Here is a 17,917-nt window from a genome sequence, read left to right as displayed (position 1 = left end):
CCTTCTGTATTACAATTGCTGCACAAAAACACGACACCGTTTTTTCTTGGATGTATAGCCAACATCCATTCCTGAGGCCCTTTTTTTTGGTTTGCGACGGTCGAATGGGGATATGCTGCCACACCGGATATCGGAGCATGGTTCACACTGGAGCGTTTGGATGCGTGCGGACGCGAGTGTACGTCGGTTACAAAGGCAACAGAAGCGTACGACACCTCCCGCAAGAAGAGGTAAGGAGTTCGCTCGGGCTCAACATTTCCCGACGCACGCACCACACCGCAAGTAGCGGACCAATCGGAAGGGCGAATTTCGCGCAGGCGTATTGCGGTTCTTTATTCCATCCAGGAGTTCAAGATGGCTTCCGAAAACATCGTCGGGAACCTCGGCAACATGGATTGTGCGCGTATGCCTACAACTGTTGACACCACGTTGCAGAGGCATGAAATTATATGTATTGAGGTGGAAAAGCGGCCTTGGCTGTTCCCGTGGGGACGTGACAATGCCTTGGCTGCGATTGGACGCGAAGTGTCGATGACAGGTGAGGCGTGGTGCATTTCTGTGGCCACGGTTTCTTTTCAGCAGGGACGGTGCCGACTTCTTTTACTTACAGCACGAGAGAAACGTGGACAAACATAAGGGACAAATACGCACGTGAGCTACGGGCTTGTGAAGACAAGCGAAGCGGCATGTCCACCGCCGCGCTGTACAAGCCGAGTTGGCAGCTTTTTAGCAGCCTGGAATTCCTAAAGGAGTTCATACGACCACGCAGGTACGAACACATCACTACAGGGCTTTTTTTTCACACACGTCAAGGCACGTCGTGTTTACAAATAGGCAGATAGAGCGACTTTGTGTTTACAGAGCGTCTCCGTCAGCTGCACGTTTTGTGCGCATGTGTGCACGCGCCGGCGACCGCAAGAATATGACCACAACACTTCACAGTTATTGAGAGTATTGCTAAAGAGCAAGCAAGCTGGTAACTGTGAGCACGCTGGGAGCACGTGAACTGTGTTTTTGCGTGTGTGTGTGTGTGTGTGTGTGTGTGTGTGTTTGCTTTTGTCATTCTTGGTTCGGATGAGACATAGTCGCAATTAAATGATGGTGCGAAGGAATGCTTGAGTCCGTGTCTTTGAGCGAAGCTCCCCAACGAACGACTTCACGTAACTTTTGGTGCCGAAACCCGGGATGTTCGAGGACTGAAGGTATTGAAGGACTCTGATCGACGAACATTGCTGAAACGGTAACGACGCAGAGAATCAACGCCACGGCGAACGCCATGTCTCATCTACCGAATAAACGTCAAGTGCTCCGGTTCCAAGTGACCCGAATCGTCACCGAAGCCAACAGTCTACTGAGCCGGGACTGGAGAAGTCACATTGGACGCTCTCAAGCGTGTCACCAGCAACTTAACGATGTAGACTCTGAAATCGAACAGAGCGAAGAGGATTTTACACGCACATATGAATACAACGACCGTGTGATTACCTGCATCGCCAGACTGAAATGCAAGAAGAGTGGATCTGTACAAGATGGAATACAGACCTCTTCGACGACGAGATCGACGGCAGTCAAACTGAAACTCCCTAAACTGGAGTTATTGAATTGAGTTCGACGGCAAGCAGCGAAATTGGCAGGCCTTTTGGGAACAATTTCAACGGCTGATCCATCAGAACGAAGATCTGACCCAGAGTGACAAGTTCAGTTACCTAAGGTCGGTATTAGTCGGCGAGGCAGCAGCTGCCATAGCAGGTCTGCACTTGTCAGGAGAATGCTACAAGGTTGCAGCAGAGTTGTTGCGGCAACGTTATGGGGCGGAAACTGTCATAATTCAGGACCACATAGAAATGCTTTTGAATGTTCGTCCCGTAAGACTGTCCGAAGACGAACGCGAGCTTCGTAAGCTCTATGACAGACTCCAAGCTCACATTCCTAGGTGTGAATGAAGACTCTTCCTGCTCTTTGCTGCACCCTGTACTGCTACGCTCGTTACCGAGACAGAATGTTCTGCAATATCACAGAAAATCGGCAATGGCATCCACCTCTGTGGGAGTTCCATGTTATATTGAAGCTGGAGAAAGCACCGGAACGGCAAGAACTTCTAATCCTGCTGTAGCCGCTTCACTAGCTGCACTGAAGGATTTGGCTGGGAAGACACGCTTCATATTCTGTTCGTCACAACAACACGAGACGGAGAATTGATTCTGACATTCCGTTAACGAATAAAAAGGAGATTCTCAGAGCTGAGCGGAGGTGCTACCGATGCACTAAACTTAATCATCAATCCAGGGAGTGCGAGATCAAGTTGCGTTGCAGGAAATGCACAGGCTGAAATGCAGCTTCAATGTGCGATCCGAGCTACGCGTCGAAAAAAGGATCGAAAGAAATTGAGAAGGACGAGGACTTTGTCGTAACGAAAAACGACGGCCGTTAGCATACATTCAGCTGCTGACAATTCGAGGAGGGCTACAGTTCTGCTTCAGACTGCGACGGCTACGCTGTCATGGTAAATCTTTACGACATTTGCAGAATCATTCTTGATGGTGGGAGCCAGCGGTCCTTCATATCAAGGAGGATGGCGAAGAAACTGGGGGAAACTACGAGTACTTGGAGACCGAGGAGCTTACGGTTGAAGTGCTTGGAGGCCACCTCTCAGAACGGAGCTTAATGAGCGTACGATTGTCAATGAGCAGGCGTAATGGAGAAAAGACCTTCGAAATTGAAGCACAGGAAACCGACAGCATTTGCGAGCAGATTCTTCCGATGATTGACAAAAATATACAAGGCAAGCTGAACGACAAGAATCTGGAGCCAGCTGATGTTATTCAGACCGATTCTAAAGAGATCGCAGTGCTCATAGGGTCCGACTATAGGGACTGTGCGACAAACTGGTGGCGCCGCGATGCGGCCTCCGGAGAAAGTACCTTGCGTGATAGCCGCCGGGTAGCCAGCTTTGTTTACATGTGAAGTGCGGGCGTCTTCTTTTGCCGCACTGGAACTGTTGCGTGGCTAACTGTGCTGATTATGGACCAGATGTTTGATGTCTCGTGATTTCTATGCTTCCAATAGCACCGACGGCACTAGACTCGCAGCGAATAGCGTTTGTGACGCGCGTTCGGCCACTGCATGAGGTGTGTACAACATGAGCGAATATATTCTATTTTTTTTTGTTCTAGTTTCAACGAAACTGAATGAGGACCTGCAAAATGATCAATCATTTACGCGGTGAAACGCCGCTGAATACTGTATCATCGTCAAATGCACCGACCAAACGGCAACCTATTTCGAGATCATGATTGAGGTGTTTCATCGCCAGTGCCCAAAGCCGATATTGCTCTCGGTAATCTGGTTGACGGGTCTCACAATGAGAACGGAAGGTCTACGTTGTCCAAAAGGTTTAGTATTGCTTTAGTATTTCTTTAGTATTCTTTAGTAGACCATTTCACAGCTGTCGTGCCGCAAGCCTACGGCAGTAGCAGAGGTAAAAACTCGTATAATTTCTTCTTTGAGGATCTCCTTAGCTTTATTGTATTTCAAGATACTTGAAAAACTGCAGTACAAGTTGTAACCTTACATGTTTACCTACATCCACCTGTAATGTACATGTACATGTACATGTACATGTACATGTAACCTTACATCCACAATGCCATATACGCTGCTCAGCTTACTTGTCACCAACACACCAGGTGTAGGAGCTGTGATTTATAAAAATATTTATTTAACAAGTTGGTATTGCTGGAAGGCTCAGTTCTTTTGATGCAACAGCTCAATGAGCTTGAGTGCCTTTCTTGTTTTCTTTCCCGCTTCTCTGGCTTGTTCATGATATGTCTACAGGAAGAAAAACGAAGCTTGTAAGTAAGAGAAGCACGTCGCATGTAAAGCTGATAATAGTTCCTCCGTTAATGAGTTGCAGTTTCAGTGTATAACTAAGCAATGGGATGTACAATGGCTGCACAGTATATGTATACCCTTCTACATGAGAGATGTCAATTTGACCAAACAAATTAGAGGTTATTTTAAGGGAGGCAGCAAATCATATTAGAATCAAGTATGGGGGAAAACGAATGAATTTAGATTTCAACCTCATTTTGCAAGCAAATTTACCTTCAGAATGAATAATGCATGTAATAAATGATGCAAAATGTGGTTGCATTCTACTTATGTGGAGGTGACAGGATTTAGGTTGCCTGTAGCTGTATTGTTCTTTGATGAAAATTCTTTATGTGACCAGCCATCTGACTTTGGCCATGGATTTAATGAATATGAATTTAAAGGTGAATTCGATTTCACTGAAATTTAAATCCTGGCAAGGTTTAGACTTTCACTACACTCGCTGTGCAATTCTGTTGATAGGTGTCAGCTACTAATGGCCTGCACAGTTTGCTTTTCATTATCGGTAATGAAATAGTGTATCATGTGAGTGAAGTAGTGCAATACACACGCTGGCTTTGTAGGACATTATGAGAGTTCATGCCGCTTAGTTGGCATACAGTCATCTTCCCAAGAACTCTAGTGAAGCTCTCATGCATCCTGAGTGTTCCATGTTGAGAACAAAGTATGCAGAGAACAGCTTCACTCAGTATCAGTCGTTTCACAGCAACAAAAAAAGTGTTGGGACTAAAATGTCACCACCTGAAGCGACAATGTATGACCCCGAACATAATGGCTGCGGCAGCATATTCCCCACGATTCAACTAATATGAATAAAAAATGAATTCTACTTAAAATCTGGAACATCTGTACAAATCTGGAAAAAAAGAGGAAAAAGGGTCTCGTGAATTAGGCAGTAACGATCATAGTAAATGAATTCCACTTAAAATTCGGGACCTCTATACAAGACGTAAAAAAAAAAGGTCTCGTCAAGTAACAATCATTTTGGCAACTACAAATTTTTGCTGCAGTACAAGAATGAGAGCTGTATGCGCCTTCCATTGCTGTGAAAGAGAACACTTCCGTAAGGCGATAGCCACTAAATGAGATGCTGAGATGCTGCCGACTTACATATGGAGTACTGTTATTACATCCCGTCTTTCGATTTGTGTCCATTACGGCACGAAAATACAGAAACTTCTGAATATTGATCCAATTCAGCCAGTTGTGAGCGTAAGATATAAGAGCAGTCATGAGGACGAAACCACAGTCTGGGGAATAAGGGGTCTGTGCTTATGTTGGTGTTAGCCGGCACGTTTTTAAGATACAGATTCGTGAGCATTATGCTATTTACGTTAAATATGTAAAGGGTCAGGTACTTACCTTCGGTGGCGCAAGCACTGAAAAAGCACACGAGAAGTGCCAAGGCCTTGCAAAAAAGTCCGATACGCGTCCGTCGCTGTAACCGCCATTGGAAATTTGAAAAGGAAGACAGGTCTACGGTACAGCCGTGGCGTCCTCTAGTGGGAGGATTTCGAAAATAATACCCATCTATGCAACGCAAAGAGCGCTGGGCGAATACGTTTCTGAAGCACACAGACCAAACGTGCAATTACACCGTCAAAAAAATGCTTTTCAGACTGTTACAGTGGAAACGAACCTTATGCAGCGCTCGTACAAAGCGGTCGAGTGTTTGTGAGTTTTAACGAACAGCCACTTTGTAATACATTTTTTTAACATCGTACTTGTCCTGGTATTCTAGTTAGCGGAAGCGGTAATCCGGAGACTTCTGTTACCGCTCACTATAACTCCTATAACTCTCAGTTTCCGCAGTCATGTTCACTCTCTCGTCGCTCAGTTCCCCGTCTGCTCGCTCATGCTCAACTCGTTCGCTATGTCGAGCATGAGTGAGCTAAATGAACGTGTCCAGGAGTGAGTTTGGCCGATGTATGCCGCCGTGAGTCGTACACTGCCGCTGCGGCAGAAGAACTCTATCTTCGTCGTCAGCTACCAATTTGTAACATGGGCAACGATAGTGGGTTTTTGCGAGTTCTCCATAACTGATGTATTATTCGGAGAAAATCGATTGTGCAGTATGAGACAAAAGTTTACGGAAACGTTTTACAAAAGTTTTTAGTGCATTCTCTTCTCTGAAACTGTGTCAACTTTGTTCTCTACAAAATTAACTCTCACGTGGTAAGGGTTTACCAATCCCTGGGAGCCTTGGACCCGAAACCCAAGTTGCTCTTCTTCGCCGTTCGTTGGCAGCACCGTCCATGTTCCAGCAATCTTCAAAATATTTACACGTAAAAAATATGCCGAATTGAGAAGTAATGCTTTCTGTGTCTTATCAAACAATGATGATGTGCACGATAGTGGGCAAAAATATGGGGGTTATTTTTCACTTTATAGTCCCTTTAACACGTCATTCCTAACCCTCTAAATGCCATACCAATGATGAGGACGGCGCCCAGAAGAAGAACAGTCTCTGCTCGAAATATCCACGGCTCTCGTCCTGGGGCAATTCCCTTTATACTACCCTACCGGTTTCCTGGATTTCTACTCGTTTGCACCACTGTGCGAGGAAGAATGCCCACTCGTACTCGTATGCAACCCGACCCATTGGTCAGGGGCCCTGTCCACGGATCCCCCTAATATCATTCGGTGCTTTAACAATATACTTACATAGTTTAGATGACTTTGTGCGTATATGTAGAACTTTCGTTTTGGCATGGTCCTGTAATTCCAATCACCGACAAAAAGGACTGTGATTGGTCGGGTCTCAGCCAATCTGGTGAGCTCTTCATCGGTGAGCGGAGGTACAGTTGTCGTCGTAGCTGGAGCAAATACAAGGTAAATTACGCCGTGGCCTTCATGAACCACAAAGCAGTTTTCTCTCCCTCACAATCGCACTATGATGAAACTTCCACACAGCTATGCTGTCTATTCCACATAGCCAAAAACAGGGGGGGGGGGTTGAAACGAGTCTACGCAGCTCAAAGCATTGTGTCTGTCGCTACGTGCGATTCGCCAACGATTCCGAATTTTCCGAATTTTGATATAGAGCCCTGACGGGTCTCACAATGAGACGTACGTCTTCTACGTTTACTGTCTTGTGTTACTGTACTGGACGTACTGTCTTCTGTTAGCACTGTCGGGCTACTGTCGCGATGAGAGGATTACAGATGTGTGCAAAGTACTGATGATCACACAGTATGGGAGGCGGGTGTTAGGTATGTGTCACAACCCAACTTCAACGGCAATTGTGCCGGCATAAACTTGGAAAGTGCACATGAAAACCCTCGCAAAAATTAACGTTTGAGGCATTCTCCCTTTTAGCATGACGATGGGGCTACCATCAAGGAGCACATCTTGTATACGTATTTTTTTTATAACGTATAGAGCGTCTACTTCTATTCAGCACTTGCGATACGGGTTGCGACAGGTCAGTCCACGTTATCCCAGATAAACGCAAAAGTTTAATTTTTCATTTCATTTATTGATAGTTTCAGAACGAAGAGTGTAATAAAAGCGGAGAAAATGGGCTCCTCCAATTACGAAACTTGCTATAGGTGCTTCTGATAGCAGTAAGAATATAGCGCCCCTGGAAGTGAGGCACGAGAGAAAGAGCGTTCCTATGGGCCTGTGTGTGTGTCTGAATTGTGACCGGCATGTCAAGATGGCACCGGGCGTTGCCTGCTAATCGTTCTTGTCAACAGTCCCTATCCCTTCTGTGTAATTTGGTTAACACCAATAAAACAATACAAGAAAACTCATGCGACTCTGACATTACAGCCCTCAGCGTCGCGAGTGGCGCAGCGCACGAGATGTCAGGTGCTTACAGTGGTCAATGGGAAGGAACGCTACTCTGAGCTCTGTGAGGCCAGCTCCTTGGTCGATAGTGTGTTCTAGGGTTTGTACCTGGCTAAGTACGACACGTAGAAGACTAATTCTTTTTTTCCTCAGTATTCCGATGCGCAGGGCAACGCGTACGTGATGTAATGAACCGCATCTATGAAAGTGTCCCAACTCATTTCATCCTAACCGCATCAGCAGGGTTTCAGGGTTTTTGGATGGCCAGTAGAACGAAAGGTTATTGCAAAATCAGTGGACATCAGAGTGGCGATCTCAGTGTTCATCGGGAGCGGGAATCTCCATGACGTAAGCTGCCGCGCTCGGTCACGTCGTCCGGTGATGCAAAACAAAGCCATCAAATGCGTTTCTCTGTAGTGTCTGACTGTGATTAATCACGTGGAGGTTTGGGGTAATTGGTCCGGTTTTTCCGTGTTACTTTGGCGTTAAAGATGATGGTATTTTTTCTTCATGCTTAAAATTCAATCTTAAATTTTGCATAATGTAAAACATTACATTACATTACGAATCATCTTCACGAGCTTGCTTGCTTCTTGGCCATTTTTTTTCATTGTCTTAAAATTTGATTAATAAGTTTGGATGTCAATATTTTCTCTTATCCCTACATAGGCAAATGTTTCAATTGATGTTCACACTTACTTGTTGTGGTGGTGGTGGTGGTGGTTGTTGTTGGCGTCGTCGTATCCTCTGCATTGGGATTGGATATCAGTATTGTCTCGGATCGTTAACTCTGCAATCTTTTCATTTGATGTTACTTACTTGTTGTGATGGTTGTGCCATGTGTGACCTTTGGCGCCGTCGCTGGTGTTCGATTGTTGCTACTTGTATACGGAGCAAGACTGTGGGCGTCTCCTGTATCTGTTAAGACGAGCAACTCTGACAAAAATCAGAACTTCGAGCAAACCAATGGGAACTTTTTCAGAATAAGCGCTGTCGCAAATTTTGAGTCAGAAACACACAACGGTCCGATCCGTCACAAAATTTGTCACGGGGCACCAAATGTTGTTCGGGAAACCTTATTTTCCGCTAACGTGTCTGTGAGCACGTCAGAAATATAGTCGTAGAAATGGAGAGAAATTACTAGAGGAGCGCTTTCAGCAGATTAGTTTCAGCAGACACATGAGAGACGAACGGCGTTTCACCTGCATGATTCTGAACGAATCACTCTTGATGGGATCTCTCCCTCTAGTTAAAGTGCTGCACATTCTCTGGACGCGTTCTCTGCACTTACGCACAGCCGCTTTGTGGTTATGACTGTGATCCATGGAACACAAGCCAGTAAGGCTGCACTTTCCAGCACAAAAGGGGACACAGAAAAAAGGACACAGAAACAAGGGTGGTTAGCTAGGTAATGATTCTGACTCGGCAGCCGATAGACACTAATATATCTTGCTGTGTGAAATATGGCTTTGGCATAAAGACGCTACCGAGGGGTAACGAGGGCACATTATTTCACATTTCACATGCATATACTGGTTGAGGAAGATACTATTTCCAGTGTCCCTACCTTGCTTGATGAGCATCCCCGCTCTTACGACGACGATGATGAAAGCCATTGCAAGAAGAAGTAATACACAAGCCAACACTCTGCCTCTGGAAACGAAATAAGCAACAACAAAACGTTGACATACATTTATCGAAATTTAGTGCTAGTCGCTCTCTAGTTGCGGAGTTGTGACCGCCGCAGTGGCGTGGAATAGCAACATTTTCCTGGTGCCGTCTCTTTCGACGGTCAAAGTAGCGAACCTAATTCGCAGTAATACACGGATATCTGTGGTCCGTCACATGATATTTTCGCAATGCGACTGCAACTGTTGCACTGTCCAGTAGCACTAGTTGTGCGAAAACTATCGTAATAAGCCTTAGCTAGATTTCACGGAAGGCTTCCAGACACTATACGCGAGCGAGACATATCAGATAGATCAGATATACCAGAGATATATCATATATGTATGTCAGAAAAGCTCACACATGGTGTCTGCAAGGAAAACACAGGCCGGATTCGATTAGGTTTGATTTTATTTTTGCGACAGACCTTGCACAGGCGGGAGATCTAAAGACTAACGCGCTGCAGCAGCTGTGCACGATCATGCCGGCCTACAAACTTCAGTGGTGAAAGAGGGCATCGATATTGCCTTTCTGAAGCTATTTCCATTCGCCCCCGATATTCGCGCGAAGTAACCACTACCCACCAACATACTTGACGTGGCAGAAATATGATTAAGTATAATACGCAGCAGAAAGTCTCGTACTTTTCCTTTACTAGTTTAACAATACACTGCGTTTGTTGATTTTACTTTTGCAGGGGTCATCTAAGGCAGAATGGTGTCAACAAAATGCCATCGAGGTGCCATCCTGGCATCTATACGGCATGCAGCTACTACTGTTCTCAAGGTGAGGGGTATCTATTTTCAGAGGAAAAGTCAGCCAGAAAGGACGGCTTGTTGTTCCTTATTAAATAATTCCTTGGTGCGTATTCTTGGTGTAGTTAACAGTAAGGCGATATGGGGTCAGAAGTCAAAAGTCTTCCGCCGTCCCACACACGATGTCACAGGCTGCTGAGGAGATCGGTATCAGGCAGGTAGTCGTTGAGCGCTGCGCTTACACCACTGTTCCGTGCCAAGTAGTGTTGCGAGATGTAATATCCGAGGCTCGTCAGGCGAGACTTGAGCTTGTCGCGAAATGACTTGGAACAGCGGCAGTCGAGAAGGAGGTGACGAATATCTGCCTGAACGTTGCAGGTAGAACATAAGGGTGTGGCTTGCTGGTCCATTTTGAACAGCAGTGACGGAGTGCGGTTGACGTTGAGGTGGAGGCGATGAGACACGACCGCAGATAGTGTACTCCATTATTGCATCAATGGACCTCACTAGTCTGTTCTTAAGGGGATCGCGCTCTCTAATCGAAAAGTACTTTCCGTAACAGTCAACTGTTTTCTTCAGAAAATAATCGGAAACGCAGAATGAATGCGTAAAATCGCGGCAGAATGGCTGGCTTTGCGGTTTTTTACGGATAAGTTGTATGACTGCAGCATTTAGGTTGTCTTCCGGTTTAGATTTGTTTTGAGGCATAGCATGGTTGCAGTTAACATTTATGTGCAATTTCCGTAGGCTTTCATGCATCTGCTTGTGACCGCCATTGAAAGCTCAGATTTTATTGATGCAGACGTAAGACATTCATTTTTTACTGGTTATCGTAGCTAGTCGAGAATAATTATTTTTCTTTTTGATGTAGTGGGAAATTAGTTAAATTAGCAATTAGTTCGAACCAGTCCATATATCACTATGTACTCAAAGTATTCCTTCACCTCCATCGTTTACATTTAGGCTAGTGCAACCTAACGTGTGCATCCCTCACCTTTCCTACCTGGCTGAACTTCGGGATTTGTATTCGGTGGAGGCATACCATGATCGTGACAAAAATACCTATGTACGAAGACGATCGTGAGGGATGCACACCAGCCAGACACACAAGGGGAAGGGGTTTAAAGATCATCTGCTTATTTATAATCAGAGCGTGTATACCACGCAAGCACAGGGAACCAACACTGTTCTACCTAGCAAAGAATTCTTTGGTCGAATAATGCAACTATTTCCCTAGTATTTATATCCCGGAGACCATTTTGATCAACGGGAAGCGTTTACGAGTTAGGAGGCATGAAAGTTGCCGTCCGTGCTCACGGGAGCAAAAATTTGGGCAAGCGCGCCAGCTCGAGGAACCGACAGTTTCCCATCTAAAAACGAATACTTTGGTACAATGATGCAACTATGCCTCCAGTATTTATAACCCAGAGAGCATTTTGATAAACGGAAGTGTTTGTGACTTAAGAGGCATGAAAGGTGGCGTCCTCGTCTACCGCGCAAGCACAGGGTACCAACAGTGTTCTACCTAGAAAAGAATTCTTTGGTAGAATAATGCAACTATTTCCCTAGTATTTATATCCCGGAGAGCATTTTGATCAACGGAAGCATTAACGAGTTAGGAGGCATGAAAGTTGCTGGACTTGCTCACGGGAGCAAAAATTTGGGCAAGCGCGCCAGCCCGAGGAACCGAGAGTTTCCCATCTAGAAACGAATACTTTGGTAGAATGATGCAACTATACCTCCAGTATTTATATCCCGGACAGCATTTTGATAAACGGAAGCATTTGTGACTTAAGAGGCATTAAAGTTGGCGTCCTCGTCTACCCCGCAAGTACAGAGAACCAACAGTGTTCTACCTAGCAAATAATTCCTTAGTAGAATGATGCAACTATTGTCCTAGTATTTATATCCCGGAGAGCATTTTGATGAAAGGAAGCGTTTACGAGTTAGGAGGCATGAAAGTTGCTGGACTTGCTCACGGGAGCAAAAATTTGGGCAAGCGCGCCAGCTCGAGGAACCGAGAGTTTCCCACCTAGAAACGAATACTTTGGTAGAATGGTGCAACTATGCCTCCAGTATTGATATACCGGACAGCATTTTGATAAACGGAAGCGTTTCTGACTTAAGAGGCATGAAAGTTGGCGTCCTCGTCTACCACGCAAGCACAGGGAACCAACAGTGTTGTATCTAGCAAACATTTCTTTGGTAGAATGATGCAACTATTGTCCTAGCATTTATATACCGGAGAGCACTTTGATCAACGGAAGCGTTTACGAGTTAGGAGGCATGAAAGTTGCTGGCCATGCTCACGGGAGCAACAATTTGGGCAAGCGCGCCAGCTCGAGGAACCGAGAGTTTCCCACCTAGAAACGAATACTTTGGTAGAATGGTGCAACTATGCCTCCAGTATTTATATCCCGGACAGCATTTTGATAAACGGAAGCGTTTGTGACTTAAGAGGCATGAAAGTTGGCGTCCTCGTCTACCACGCAAGCACAGGGAACCAACAGTGTTTTACCTAGCAAAGAATTCTTTGGTAGAATGATGCAACTATTGCCCTAGTATTTATATACCGGAGACCATTTTGATGAACGGAAGCGTTTACGAGTTAGGAGGCATCAAAGTTGCTAGACTTGCTCACGGGAGCAAAAATTTGGGCAAGCGCGCCAGCTCGAGGAACCGAGAGTTTCCCATCTAGAAACGAATACTTTGGTAGAATGATGCAACTATACCTCCAGTATTTATATCCCGGACAGCATTTTGATAAACGGAAGCATTTGTGACTTAAGAGGCATGAAAGTTGGCGTCCTCGTCTACCCCGCAAGTACAGAGAACCAATAGTGTTTTACCTAGCAAATAATTCCTTAGTAGAATGATGCAACTATTGTCCTAGTATTTATATCCCGGAGAGCATTTTGATGAAAGGAAGCGTTTACGAGTTAGGAGGCATGAAAGTTGCTGGACTTGCTCACGGGAGCAAAAATTTGGGCAAGCGCGCCAGCCCGAGGAACCGAGAGTTTCCCATCTAGAAACGAATACTTTGGTAGAATGATGCAACTATACCTCCAGTATTTATATCCCGGACAGCATTTTGATAAACGGAAGCATTTGTGACTTAAGAGGCATGAAAGTTGGCGTCCTCGTCTACCCCGCAAGTACAGAGAACCAACAGTGTTCTACCTAGCAAATAATTCCTTAGTAGAATGATGCAACTATTGTCCTAGTATTTATATCCCGGAGAGCATTTTGATGAAAGGAAGCGTTTACGAGTTAGGAGGCATGAAAGTTGCTGGACTTGCTCACGGGAGCAAAAATTTGGGCAAGCGCGCCAGCCCGAGGAACCGAGAGTTTCCCATCTAGAAACGAATACTTTGGTAGAATGGTGCAACTATGCCTCCAGTATTGATAGACAGGAGAGCATTTTAATAAACGGAAGCGTTTGTGACTTAAGAGGCATGAAAGTTGGCGTCCTCGTCTACCACGCAAGCACAGGGAACCAACAGTGTTCTATCTAGCAAACATTTCTTTGGTAGAATGATGCAACTATTGTCCTAGCATTTATATACCGGAGAGCACTTTGATCAACGGAAGCGTTTACGAGTTAGGAGGCATGCAAGTTGCTGGCCATGCTCACAGGAGCAAAAATTTGGGCAAGCGCGCCAGCTCGAGGAACCGAGAGTTTCCCATCTAGAAACGAATACTTTGGTAGAATGATGCAACTATGCCTCCAGTATTGATATACCAGAGAGCATTTTAATAAGCGGAAGCGTTTGTGACTTAAGATGTATGAAAGGTGGCGTCCTCATCTACCGCGCAACGCACAGGGAACCAACAGTGTTCTATCTAGCAAAAATTTCTTTGGTAGAATGATGCAACTATTGCCCTAGTATTTATATCCCGGAGAGCACTTTGATCAACGGAAGCGTTTACGAGTTAGGAGGCATCAAAGTTGCTGGCCATGCTTACGGGAGCAGAAAACTTGGGCAAGGGCGCCAGCTCGAGGAACCGAGAGTTTCCCATCTAGAAACGAATACTTTGGTAGAATGATGCAACTATGCCTCCAGTATTTATATCCCCGAGACCATTTTGATAAACGGAAGCGTTTGTGACTTAAAGCTCAGCTCCGCCGATTTTCGACTGCGACAGAATGGAGCCATGCTTGGGCTGTGCGTTCGTTTCCGCACAGGGAGCATACATGTGAAAAATTTTCACCCATTTGTTTGTAGTTTTTAAGAAAACAATTTTTTAAATTTCCCTGGCACGGCGGTCCTGTGGTCGGCAAACCGTGACCAATCCCGGCTTCGTCCTGGCTTAGCCGCGCTCGTGGCTTGGCTAACGCCAAATCATCGATGCGATGGCGGAGATCTATGGGCGAAGGTGAATGTTTTGGGTGTGTTCCGTGATAATTGCTGTCGTTAATAGCCTCAAAGATAGTCTTGCCGGTCTTCTTTAACAAGCCTTACAGGATGGCCTCGTTGTGCAACGACGGCCGTCGTGAGCGGACATTCTGTGCCCGCACTGTGCTTCATGCTACCAACAAGACCTAACACCTAACGTGTGACGTACTCGTACACATTCTCAATAGCTTTGGCAGCGCACTATGCGCGGACTTGCTGCGCGTGCAGAAAGCACCACCTAAGCTATTGAGAACCAGAATGAGTACGTGCTCGAAGACGAAGTATTTCTTATAAGAAACATGATAAAACGGTGCGGTGGTCCCCGATAGCTCGTGACAGCTATTTCAGCACGATACAGCTGCCATGACGGAGTGTAAACACAAACTGGTTGCCAGGCAGAGCTGGCTGGGTGTGGCTATCCAATCCGCGCAGTTCCAAGTATGACGTCACAAGTGGAACCGCCGCCCGGTAGTTTTTCTCAAATTTCTCACGAAGGAGTATGGAAATTTGGAAAGCAATGTGCGTTTATGAATGAAGTTGGGACCATGGTTCTGAATATCACAACGTCTTCATACTTTCGGAACAGCAGCGGAGCTGCACTTTAAGGGGCATGAAAGGTGGCGTCCTCGTCTACCGCGCAAGCACAGGGAACCAACAGTGTTCTACCTAGCAAAGAATTCTTTGGTAGAATGATACAACTATTGCCCTAGTATTTATATCCCGGAGACCATTTTGATCAACGAAAGCGTTTGTGACTTAAGAGACATGAAAGGTGGCGTCCTCGTGTACCGCGCAAGCACAGGGAACCAACAGTGTTGTACCTAGAAAAGAATCCTTTGGTAGAATGATGCAACTATTGCCGTCGATAGTATTTATATCCCGGAGAGCGTTTTGATAAACGGAAGCGTTTGTGACTTAAGAGGCATGAATGTTGGCGTCCTAGTCTTCCGCGCAAGCACAGGGAACCAACAGTGTTCTACCTAGAAAAGAATGCTTTGGTAGAATGATGCAGCTATTGCCCTAGTATTTATTCCGGGAGAGCATTTTGGTCAACGGAAGCGTTTACGAGTTAGGAGGAGCTTGCTCCATGGTATGTGCGGGCCTAACACAATTGTCACACTGGCGACTGTCAGCTGCCGTAGGGACCGTAGGGACCACGGCAAGGATGGCAGAAGACGATTTCAAATACCAGCCATTGACTAAAGTCAAGCATAAAGGTTCCGAGGAACATGTGAAATATGCTGTCTTTTCACTGCAAAACTGTTCACGCAAGCGATATTTCTATGTTGCGACATCTGCGTGTTTCAAACAAAAGTATCGCCTAAAGTATCGCGTTACTTTGTTTTAGTAGCGGTAGCGCTACACTGTTACTTTAAAAAACAAGTATTGATAACGGTATTTTCATACTTTTTGCTCAAGTAACGAGTATCGGTATCGCGATACCATGTTTCGGTAACGGGTACAACACTAATGAAACAAGAGAAAGGCTGCAGGGTGCTGGTATAGATCTGTAGAGCAGGTGGTGTTCCTCTACATGAGTCCTGACCGGCGATGATGGAATGTCCCAGGGGGCAGATGTGCGTGGCCTCACGCTAGGACGCTGCCGGTAGAACTGGCTGCCAGGCGCAGTGGCGCGCGCCAACACAGGCACGTCGTTGTCATTGTCGTCCACGGGCCGCCACATCACTCCCCCCCCCCCGCTCAGACGCGGAGCGGTGCATGCGGTTGAGGTCCGCGTCAATACCATGAAGAGGATAATGATGACGGCTCGTAGATGGTGGACGACTGGGCACACGGCTTGTGCTTGTGGCTGTTGATGCAGCAGCAGCGGGTAGGCGGGAACAAGAGCGCTGCGATCCGGGCGGGTTCCAGTGATGAGATGTGAATGTTGAGTGCTTGGATGCTTCAGCGGTTGCTGATTGTGTTGAGTGGCTGCTGAGTGCGTTGAGCCCTTGTTGAGTGCGCTGAGTGCTTGTTGAGTGACTGCTGCCGAGCGTTGATTGTTGCTGAGTGAGTGAGTTGCTGAGTGCTGATTGTTGCTGGGTGAGCGCGTTGCTGAGTGGGCGACAGTACCGTGACCGGTACGACAGCGTGAATGCCGGTTGGCGCCAGAGAAGTGCCGGGGAGGACCATCGTGAAGCAGGTGGAGGCCGGAAAGTCAGCTTACTGTGGTCTCCCTGCGGGTTCCCGGTGGAACAGTAGTCCCGGTGCGCCTTGCCTGCTAGAGGCTGGTTCGCTGCTGGTACGCCGAACATGGTGTTCGTTGTTCGGGTCACCAAATGTAGAGTGGTGGAGTTCCTCTACATGAGTCCTGACCGGCGATGATGGAATGTCCCGGCGGGCAGGTGTGCGTGGCCTAACGCTAGGACGGTGCCGGTAGAACTGGCTGCCAGGCGCAGTGACGGGCGCCAGCAGAGGCACGTCGTCGTCATCGTCGTCCACGGGCCGCCACAGATTCATGAAGATGATCGAGAGATACGGGCTTAGAACTTACGTGTGTCGTCTTCTATGTCCGTGTCTCTCGGTCTTCTTCATGGGTACAACATTGTTTAACGCTGACTCTTAATAACTTGTCTTATGTTTTTAAAAAGCCTGATGCATTATTCATGCCTTGACCGTCAAAAAGTGGTCGATTTTTCTATAAATAAATAAATACCTCAGATACGGTAATTCAGCAAACTGTGCAATGTTGCGGCAATTCTGCGATATGTTGCTTGCCAACATTGCATTATGTAGAGTGTTTCACCTAACGGTTAAAAAATATATAAAAGTACTTTCCCGAAAATCACGTGGTCAACGGTATTTGTCGTCCGCAAACTTGTGCCATAACCAAGAGGCACTTTGATCAGTTTTCAGTAGTGAGAAATTTAATCAATTGAATCCAACCCCGAAATTTACCCAGACAATGTCACTTTAAAGGGACCATGAAACGGTTTTTTTCTTCGTTTCGCTCGAAAGAAGACATTTTTCTGAGTCTAGAACTGAAATTTTACTTTCGTCGCGCGAGCGGATTTCTCGGGAGCGAATTTAAACGGAGCGGCGAAGGGAGGACAGCTGGCGCCGCGCCGTGACGAGCTGCCGAGCGGAGACACAACGGGTAACTTGACGCGACCACGGCCGGCTCAGCAACATGTCATCGTGACGTGTTGCCGAGCCGAGGAATTCCGCCAGGAGCATGCGCCGTAGGATCCCGCGTATGCGTTCATCGGGAGTGGAAATCTCCATGACAGCAGCTTTCGCGCGATCGGCAGATTTCGGCAGTAGCGGCAGCCACAGCGCGAGCTCGCGGCATTACTTGCCATTGTGCAACGCCGGTGACGTAACGGGGAACCGAAGAGCGGTCCGTACAGTTACACCATCGGCAGGGAAATATGCGCGGGAGAGGAGGAACGCGGAAGAGACATTTCCAGCGCG

General features: G+C 46.5%; 2 protein-coding genes across 2 annotated transcripts in view; both read right to left on the bottom strand.

The window, feature by feature from the left end:
• The window catches only part of LOC135392964 (uncharacterized), a 326,884-nt gene that overhangs the window by 308,178 nt on the left and 789 nt on the right, over positions 1–17,917 (bottom strand). Inside the window, exons 2-5 of the mRNA XM_064623590.1 lie at positions 9,251–9,336; positions 8,503–8,601; positions 8,383–8,430; positions 6,556–6,707 (exon numbers count right to left, since the gene is read on the bottom strand). Coding sequence (XP_064479660.1) covers positions 6,556–6,707; positions 8,383–8,430; positions 8,503–8,601; positions 9,251–9,299 — 348 coding nt within the window. The 5' untranslated portion in view covers positions 9,300–9,336. The remainder of the gene's footprint in view (positions 1–6,555; positions 6,708–8,382; positions 8,431–8,502; positions 8,602–9,250; positions 9,337–17,917) is intronic.
• The window catches only part of LOC135392305 (uncharacterized), a 99,699-nt gene continuing 92,073 nt past the window's right edge, over positions 10,292–17,917 (bottom strand). The window contains exons 10-11 of the mRNA XM_064623021.1: positions 11,101–11,168; positions 10,292–10,471 (exon numbers count right to left, since the gene is read on the bottom strand). Of these exons, the coding sequence (XP_064479091.1) occupies positions 10,292–10,471; positions 11,101–11,168 (248 nt within the window). The remainder of the gene's footprint in view (positions 10,472–11,100; positions 11,169–17,917) is intronic.

Source organism: Ornithodoros turicata, chromosome 4, assembly GCF_037126465.1.
Source record: "Ornithodoros turicata isolate Travis chromosome 4, ASM3712646v1, whole genome shotgun sequence".
NCBI lineage: Eukaryota > Metazoa > Arthropoda > Arachnida > Ixodida > Argasidae > Ornithodoros > Ornithodoros turicata.
The sequence above is the reverse complement of the archived record's forward strand: the minus strand, read 5'-3'. Positions and strand labels throughout refer to the sequence as shown.